This window comes from Eptatretus burgeri, chromosome 5 (assembly GCF_056783735.1).
Source record: "Eptatretus burgeri isolate ZD-2024b chromosome 5, Ebu_testis_v1, whole genome shotgun sequence".
Lineage (NCBI taxonomy): Eukaryota > Metazoa > Chordata > Myxini > Myxiniformes > Myxinidae > Eptatretus > Eptatretus burgeri.
The window spans coordinates 1,661,380-1,671,190 of record NC_140965.1 but is presented as its reverse complement, the minus strand read 5'-3'; the positions used below and the strand labels follow the sequence as shown (position 1 = coordinate 1,671,190).

General features: G+C 39.6%; 1 protein-coding gene across 5 annotated transcripts in view; it reads right to left on the bottom strand.

Moving 5' to 3' along the window:
* LOC147025695 (xanthine dehydrogenase/oxidase-like) overlaps positions 1–4,581 on the bottom strand; it is a 400,539-nt gene extending 395,958 nt beyond the window's left edge. For all 5 annotated transcript variants that reach the window (XR_015057977.1, XM_085880369.1, XM_085880370.1 and 2 more), the window contains exons 1-3: positions 4,458–4,581; positions 4,122–4,215; positions 3,861–3,918 (exon numbers count right to left, since the gene is read on the bottom strand). Coding sequence is in view for 4 of the 5 variants with exons in the window: in XM_085880369.1 (XP_085736495.1) it covers positions 3,861–3,918; positions 4,122–4,178 (115 nt within the window). In the remaining variant the exon portion in view is untranslated. The remainder of the gene's footprint in view (positions 1–3,860; positions 3,919–4,121; positions 4,216–4,457) is intronic.
* Positions 4,582–9,811: the final 5,230 nt, after the last annotated feature.

Genomic DNA, 9,811 nt, shown 5'->3' with positions numbered 1-9,811 from the left:
CCGCGTCCCAACCAATGATGCAACCAGCAGAGAGAGATATCCAGAGAGAGAGAGAGAGAGAGAGAGAGATCCAGAGAGAGAGAGAGAGAGAGATCCAGAGGGAGAGAGAGAGAGAGAGAGAGAGAGAGAGAGAGAGAGAGAGAGAGAGAGAGAGAGAGAGAGAGAGAGAGAGAGAGAGAGAGAGAGAGAGAGAGAGAGAGAGAGAGAGAGAGAGAGAGAGAGAGAGAGAGAGAGAGAGAGAGAGAGAGAGAGAGAGAGAGAGAGAGAGAGAGAGAGAGAGAGAGAGAGAGAGATCCAGAGAGAGAGAGAGAGAGAGAGAGAGACCCAGAGAGAGAGAGAGAGAGAGATCCAGAGGGAGAGAGAGAGAGAGAGAGAGAGAGAGAGAGAGAGAGAGAGAGAGAGAGAGAGGTCGAGAGAGAGATCCAGAGAGAGATCCAGAGAGAGAGAGAGAGAGATCCAGAGAGAGAGAGAGAGAGAGATCCAGAGAGAGAGAGAGAGAGAGAGAGAGAGAGAGAGAGAGAGAGAGAGAGAGAGAGAGAGAGAGAGAGAGAGAGAGAGAGAGAGAGAGAGAGAGAGAGAGAGAGAGAGAGAGAGAGAGAGAGAGAGAGATCGAGAGAGAGAGAGCGAGAGAGAGAGAGCGGGAGAGAGAGAAGGAGAGAGAGAGAGAGAGAGAGTGAGAGGGAGACAGAGAGAGAGAGAGAGAGAGAGAGAGAGAGAGAGAGAGAGAGAGAGAGAGAGAGAGAGAGAGAGAGATCGAGAGAGAGATCGAGAGAGAGATCGAGAGAGAGATCGAGAGAGATCGAGAGAGATCGAGAGAGATCGAGAGAGATCGAGAGAGATCGAGAGAGATCGAGAGAGATCGAGAGAGATCGAGAGAGATCGAGAGAGATCGAGAGAGATCGAGAGAGATCGAGAGAGATCGAGAGAGATCGAGAGAGATCGAGAGAGATCGAGAGAGATCGAGAGATCGAGAGATCGAGAGAGATCGAGAGAGATCGAGAGAGATCGAGAGAGATCGAGAGAGATCGAGAGAGATCGAGAGAGATCGAGAGAGATCGAGAGAGATCGAGAGAGATCGAGAGAGATCGAGAGAGATCGAGAGAGATCGAGAGAGATCGAGAGAGATCGAGAGAGATCGAGAGAGATCGAGAGAGATCGAGAGAGAGAGAGAGAGAGAGAGAGAGAGAGAGAGAGAGAGAGAGACACAGACAGAGAGACAGAGAGAGAGAGAGAGAGAGAGAGAGAGAGAGAGAGAGAGAGAGAGAGAGAGAGAGAGAGAGAGAGAGAGAGATAGAGAGAGAGAGAGAGAGAGAGAGAGAGAGAGAGAGAGAGAGAGAGAGAGAGAGAGAGAGAGAGAGAGAGAGAGAGAGAGAGAGAGAACGTGAACTGTTCCACCTGGCAGAGATATGCGCTCTACCGTGTGCCATTCTACTTTGTGCTGTTTTGCCAAGTTGTCACTCTGAGTGATTTTCATTCATTGATTTGTGTGTTTGTTTGTGTGTTTGTATGTCCACTCACCGCCAGCCAAACCGCAAAACCAATAGTTCTGAAATTTTCAGAGATTAATGTCACTGACCCTGTGATGTTCCTGCAATGAGGATTCGTCAAATTTGGTCGACCAAAAGGTCAGTTCGGATCCAGTCCATCGGAACATCAGATACAGCTAAATTAAGCAAATAAGCCAATTTAAGCTAAATTTTCTGAAATCCTCCAATTTCATCTGATTGACTTGAAATTTGAAAAGGATTTGCAGATCAGGTCAGTGAATTCAACCACCTAATACTGATGAGGTTATCATAGGTCACTATATCTCAAAAAGTTGTGGACAAGTGATGACAAAACAAGGTGGATATGTTGAATAGGTGACAAGAACAAGCGGATTGGATTTTAGTTCGGATTCAGCCCATCAGTGGGATACAAAACGTGAACTGTTCCACCTGGCAGAAGTAGGCACTCTACCAAGTGCCATTCTACTTTCTGCTGTTTTGCCAAGTTGTCACTCCAAGAGTGATTTTTTCATTTCTCTGTCTGTCTGTACAGAACTTTCATGTTTTTGTCCGCAACCGCTTGTCAAATTGAGACAAAAGTTTCACCATTAGTGCGACTACTCATGTAGCATGTATCAATGATAATGATGTCATAGGTCACGTGGTACGGCAGTCATATTAGAAAAACGGAAAAACTTTGGAACTCTGTATCTCTGAAACTGCACCAAAAATAAATTTGAAACTTGGCACAAAGCAAGTGTTCCTCATGGGGAATGAGTGTGATTTTTTTCATGACATCATAGGTGCCCTCTTTTAGACGTCATAATTGCATATGTAGAACGCCACATGCGATCAGTATGAAAAATTTTGAGGGTCATATAGGGATAAAATGGTGCACAGAAATTTTTTTCATGATTTCATCGGTCACGTGATTCGGCAGCCATATTGTTTTTTGTTTTTTTTAAACCTTCAAAATTATTCTTCTCTGAAATGGCTGAAAAGATTGAGGCAAAAGTTAACACATATGACCACCTATCCATGAGGAACAAGTCACACATATGACATTATAGGTCACATGGCTTGGCAGCCATATTTGATTTATCTGAAAAATCTATTTTAAGAAAACCACTAAAAACAAGTCCAGGTGACGGTCTGCAATCTCTGATTGCTCTTTTTCTTGTTTTGATTGTACATGTATGTAGTACTGTATATGTGTATAAAATCTGGTCATAATTTATCAAAGGTCAAGGTCAATGCCATCCAAAACGTGCAGAACACCTACTATGCAGCAATTAGAAAATGTATCAACCAAATGTGCTTTGCACATAATCCCGTCATGTAAAACACGTCATCTGTCAAATTTTCAAAATTACCAAATTGCTGTTTCCATGACAAGTATCGTTTGTTTGGATTTCGCAAGTATCATGCTATCTATGCATGACATATATTTTTAATCATGAACTGTAGTTCTTCTTCTGAGTGGACTAGCATTGTCTATAAAGTCAACATGTCCCACATGTCATGGTCCACATCATCACTTTACCTTGAACTCCCGTTTCTACCAATACACTCTCAAAATGGCTCATTTGAGGTGAGACATCTACAAACCTGTCGGAGTTTGGTACCCTACATACCATCTAAATGAGATAATACCCACCATTGCGGTGCTTTGGAGATGTGGGATACCCTATCATGTACGAACTATAGAGTTGTTGAAAAATTGTAAAAACAACCTGAATACACAAACTAAAATGAGGCGTTAAGTTACTGAAGATCCCCTCCGCATACAAATTAATATTATTTATTAGCTATGGGTAAATATTTCAAAAAGGTTTAATATTACAACACAATAATGAAATTGGTTTTTTTTTTCCGGAAAAGACGATTTTACTACTTTTACTCGTACATATTTAAAAAACACTTTTGTTTAAAACTCTTCATTTTCCTCAAGTTGAGTTTAAAAAGTTATGTCTGCAGAAAGAAGAAGCATGGATACAAATATGCCTGGTGTTGGCTTCATAGTTTGGGTGGAGGGCTTGGGATTCTAAGATCCTGAGTTCAAATCCCACTCGACTGTTGAATTAATACCAGTTGGGGTTGACGCTGCATGTCATCCTTCCGAGGTCGGCAAAATGAGTGCCAGCATGATGGTATACTGTGTCGGAGTGGCGACCCATCCAGGATTGTGCCCAATAGCCAAGGAGACTGCTTAAGCAGCACCAACGCTCTGCACAGAGTATGGTCCCAATCTCCTCTCTCCTCCTCCTTTATCTCACCATGTTTGAGTATGACTGCCAATGTGAAGAAGCCAGTAGTTAGTAAACTGCATAATCAGTTAACATTTGGTTCAGTTCCATTGAACGTGAAGGATACGTTGGTGACGAAGATATGACAACAGTGTTGTTTCTGGGTCAACATTCCGGTCGACGACCTGACAGAAGGAAAGTCGATCATAAAATGTGCTCACACCAATAATCTTCACAAACATCGAACTTATTACTCTTTCTACAAACAAGTCATGGGCAACTTCTTCTTTCCACAATCCCCTTCATTAGCTTCCATTGGAATTATTAAGTGCCCTGTGTCACCTCATTTTGATATCTATTCTTTATCAACACGTCATCATGTGCAAACCTTTGTGCCATTGACATAGAAAAAGAAGAAGTCGTTTGACTTTCCTTGATTGTCCATTGTGGTGCTGCCTTGGTACAACTTGGGTTAAATCGATCTTCAGAGATACAAAAATATATTAGTTAAGAACGAATGGACAAGATATTTATTAATCACAGAGTTCAGGTGAGAAACAGATCAGCTCATATGAAGCTTGCTCTCATCAGTGCAGAGAAAGAACAAGAAACCAATGAATCAGGAATAGGGCGACAGGAGTACAATTCACTTGTTATATTGCAATCTCTGAACTGCACATCATTCACAGATTTCTGAAACAAGATTAGAGAAAGCGGAGCCTACCTCAATGAGAAACAGGTAACCTTGGGTCGGCCCAGAGTGAAGTGTGGGTCGGGGGGGGGACTACGGAATTATATAAGAAGGTAGAGATTATGCAAACAAATGTAAATCTGTGGGATGAGTTAAATATTGTGTCACCGTCAGGAGGTGGGACTCTCGGGGGGGGGGGGGGAGAGTGGGGTCGTGACGTCAATGAACGTGAGAGTCGAAAGGGGGAGATCTTGGAAAACCAACCTTTGTAAGATTGGGTAAATCATTAGTGTTCTTAATGATTCACATATAACGTAATGCTAAACCAACCGGCCTAACCCATGCCAGGAAAGTGCTTTGACAGCACCAACGAACACTCTGTGAGGAATCTTGTTTACTTACTGCTTATTATCCAATCATGCCTCCTGGCATATGGAGCTTCCTATGAACTCCCGCCATATTGCGTGGTCTTACACCACATTTCCATTTTATTCCAGGTGACCTTCATTTCCTTCTCGACAGTTCCTTCTTGGCTGTCTAACACTTCTCTTCACATCAGGTGTCCAGCATGTTGCTGTTTGGGATTATTTTGATCCTCCATGTGTAATATGAGACCAATCCATCTCCACCTCCTCTTTTTCATCTCTTCTCTGATGGTTTTCCTCCTTGCCATGTCATGATAGAAGATTCTCAAGATGTTTTTAAAACCTGCTGCAGATGAAAGACCCCAGTTTGCTATTTCTTTGCTGATTTTACAAGATTCACATCCAAATCGGAGGACTGACCACCTTGCTGCCAAAAATCCTCACCTGCGTTTTGGTGTTAAATTTTTTTGGTTTCCAAATTTTCTTCGCTTTTGTATCCATTGTACTAGGTCGACATCTGCATCTCCTCCTACTGTTATGGTACCCATGGACCCCAGATGTGTGATGGTGATGGTGATGGTGGTGGTGATGATGTATGCCCATGCTTTCTGTTTTGGCTATTTTAATTTCCAACCCAAATTACACTGCATTCTCCTGTGGCCTGTGAACTTTATTTTGCAAATGATGCAATGACTGTGACATCAAGCAGATGTTATCTGCAAAACAAAGTTCCTTTACCTGTTCAAAATGGTTCCTCCAATGAAACAGGGGAGACGGGGATACAGGGAAACATATGTATGCAGGAATACAGCATACGAGGGATGCAGGGAAGCAGATGAAGCAGGAAAACAGGGGAAACAGGGAATGTAGGGAAACAGAGGAGGTAGGGAAACAGGGGATGCAGGGAAACAGGGGATGCAGGGAAACAGGGGATGCAGGGAAACAGGGGATGCAGGGAAACAGGGGATGCAGGGAAACAGGGGATGCAGGGAAACAGGGGAAACAGGGGATGCAGGGAAACAGGGAAACAGGGGATGCAGGGAAACAGGGGATGCAAGGAAACAGGGGATGCAAGGAAACAGGGGATGCAAGGAAACAGGGGATGCAAGGAAACAGGGGATGCAAGGAAACAGGGATGTAGGGAACCATGGGAGGTAGGGAAAAAGGGAATGCAGGGATACAGTAGATGTGGGGATATAGGGGAAGCAGGGAAACAGGGAATGTAGGGAAACAGGGAATGCAGTAAAGCAGGGAAACAAGGGAGGCAGGGAAACGTGATGCAGGGAAACAGTGGATACAGGGAAACAGGGGATGCAGAGATTCAGCATGCAGGGGATGAAGGGAAACAGATGATGCAGGGAAACAGGGGACACAGGGGTTATGGGGGATGCAGGGAAACGGGAGTAGAGGATAAATGGGGCTTCTGAGGCAGCCATTCAAATGAATGGGGAAAAGGGAAAAACTTTCTGACCCAAAAGCCCAAAATAGGAGACTGATTTTTCTCCCCCTCCCATACAAGCAAATGTAAAATTGAGACTTATGGATTAAAACACTTCTTCCCTTTTAATTCTTCTGAATTTCCAAAAGAGCCTTGTGTTTTCTTAACTTTAAATTTTTTTCTTTTTTAACATCTTAATTAAATCCAGTTGTTGGTTTATTAACATCAGTATAAAGCCAATCTTTTATTGAAAATACCTCATTTTTATGTTGTAGAACATGTTTATTAAAATACCGAATACCCTTTCTTGAAGGCATGCTTGGACACAGAAATGATAATTTTCTTGAAGCCTTCTTGCTGTCATTTATGGACTAGAAATATATGACAGATTCATATAATGAAAGGAAATACCTCCCCATCTTCCCACAGTTAAATCATTTTGTATTTCCTTACTTATATATAATCCTGTTTTTTGTGTTTTCATGATATAAATTATGGCAAAACCATTAATGATTTTACCCTGATTAAATTCTTTTATTTATTGTTTGCTAATCGTGCTTCCACAAAACTCATTCTCGGCACCAAGTGGATAATATTCTTCCATACGAGACCGATTTAATTGTTCCAGGTTTTCTACGTTAATTTTAAATGACAAATTATACCCGAAATCATTCATATCATATCCCCATTGTTCTATTCTCATACAAATGATACGCCCTTCTTAATAAAATTTTATTTTAATTGGAACTGTGAATTCTGTACGACCTGGAGATAAAATCAACACTTCTGTATCTTTGGAATACACAGCCGTTTTATTTAAGGATATATATTGTGATGAATCACTTAATCTCACCAAGTCATTTGCGTCAGTCGGGTTTGGATAATTTATTAATTTATAAGCATTTTTCATATTAATATTTTTTGTGATATTATATTTCTGTCATTCAGCGTGCGCCTTTGTGTAATAATTTGATAAATCAATATCCAGTTATTGGGATACACCAAAGATAGAACCATCTTCACCAACATAAGTCATTCATATTAGATTTAAAATAATGTCATTAAAAATTTTATTTTTGTTGAGTTGAAATAACACAGACACATAATTGACCACAACACTTGGAATTTAATTCTTGGACTTGAAATGTTGGAGAAACACCATTTTGTAAGAATTGTATTACTTCAACAGGTGGTGGAAGAGCAAAACTATCAAAATAATATTTGTATTGACGATTAAAAATACAAACCCAATGAGAACCGTTCCCATTATTATCTTCTAAGTTCCCATTATTATCTCCATATAATATTCTTTGTATATTTAAGCAAGTTTGTTAATTCATCTCTCATACAAATAACCAGATTATGAATTTTTAATTTCTTACAATATTTGACAAGTTGTAAATTTGATGTTGTATTCTTTCCAAACTCTTTAAACCACTCATCAATGCTCATTTACTTATTAGAAAGAGATAATCCATTACCCTTTTAATCAATTTTACACGTGCTTGTGCGATAGAAGAAAGCATATCTCCAACTAACAATCTCGCTTTACCAGGAAGACTTTCAAGTGCTTCAGCAAAATCTACAATTACACCACTTTCACTAATTTGTTTCTCCAACTCTTTGTTACGTCTTTCCAATTATTTTTGAGCCCAGAGTTGAGCCTTCCTTTCGTTGAGAGTTTTCACCGCTGCTGAAATACCACCCGTCAATGCTCCAGCCGCACTTAAACCAGCAAATAAAGGAATTAGAAATAGGAGAAATCCTCCACTCGTCTCTCTTATTTAATATTTCTTCAACATTGGTTTTGACATTTTAATTTTAAGTGAGGCAGTATCATTCAAGATTTTCACCCGTTCTCTTGTGAGCAAAACATCAATTCTTACTGCTCCTTTTCTCTGAATTGTAGAAACCTTAATCATACAAGGCTTTTGATTTTGAAAACAACATGATAGTTTATGAAGATTGATTTGATAAACATATACCCTAGTTGGCACTTTACCACTCATTTATTTATCAAGAAAATAAAGTGAGACTAATCAGAACACCATTATCTGAATTAATCTGTAATTCTGTTTCTTCCAAAAGCAAACAATATGGATCAACTTCTTCACTCTCTCCTCTTTCAATGAATAGGGAAGTATCCACTCGATTAGACTTTATTGTTTCCTTTTGAGCACTCAGGTCAATCGCATAGATTGTATAGAGACTTTTAAATGCTGTCATATCCAAAATGTCTTCTTTATTTCCATTGCTTTCACACACCTTTTGGTAAGACTTGTATGCTTCAGCATAATCATTTTTTCCCAATTAATTTCCAATCTATCTCGTGGATAAAATGTTCCATCTGGAGAAACGCGAAGTTGTTTCACCTTTGCATTATCACTCAATGCATTATTCTTGTATCACCATCTGTTTTTTTTTTCAATGAGCCACAGATATCACGGCTTTCCTTCCAGAACACCCAAATTTCACGTGTAAGTGGTTTGGTTCAGTTTAACGTGTTGGCATCTTCTTTTAAGGTATGATATATTGAGTAGCTCTTTATTTGAGTTACGTCTTCCATTCAACATCTCTTCTTTTTAAGATTAGGAGTATATTCACAAATAAACCAACTAATTTCATCAATTGCAAATTTATTCTGAGCAGCAAAAGCATTAGCCACACCAAAAAGCAATCTATTTTCATTATCATTCCTTTGCAGTTGAAATCTAATTTTTAGACGATACAGAACTTTATCATGATCACAAAATCCAAATATACCTTTAAGAGGAACTGACACAGAAAAACTATTTCCTGCTTTTGTATCATCATTATACATTCCTTTCCTTTGACTATATCCAGGGTCTGTGTTTGTTCCCGTTAACATATCATGAATAAAACCTTCGACAGTCCCCTTTCCTATCCTATCACTAAATGAATATAGTGGAAATTTCATCATTTCAGATGTAGCAGAGACATAATCAACTGCTTAAACTTCTTGTGTTCCAATGGACAAACGAACACTCTCAAACATTTTCCAGAAGAAATCATTTACGAGTGTAGCGTTACTGTTAGTCGCAGCCTTAGTGAATGTAAATTTACACAACAAAAAACTTTCGGCGAGATTCAAATAAGTTTGTTGATTATTTATTTCAAAACTTTTTGTTCCATTTGCATTGCAGTCTGTTCCAGTTATTGCATTTACCTTGAAGTAGTATTCTATTTTAGTCGAGTTTAAGATGACAATAGTATTATCCAAATCATAGATACTATCAATTGCTTCCATACTTGTATTTATTTAGGAAAAAAGATGTTAAAACTTTTGAAACCCTGACCCAAGTATTTGAATTATTTTCTGGCGTTCTTGGGGAGACAACTGAGTTTTGCCTTTCTTAATTTCTTTTATTGCTTGTAATTTATGAGATTCCTTTTGGGCATCTTTTATACTCTTTATCGCACCCGCTACATTTCCCACAGCAGAAGCAGTTGAACCAATTAGGTCTTTAGGTTGAAGAATAGTTGAACCTAAACCCATTCAAGCATCAATTATCCCATCTCCTTTTTTTCTAAATTGATGTCCGACACCCCTTTGTCTCTTCGGT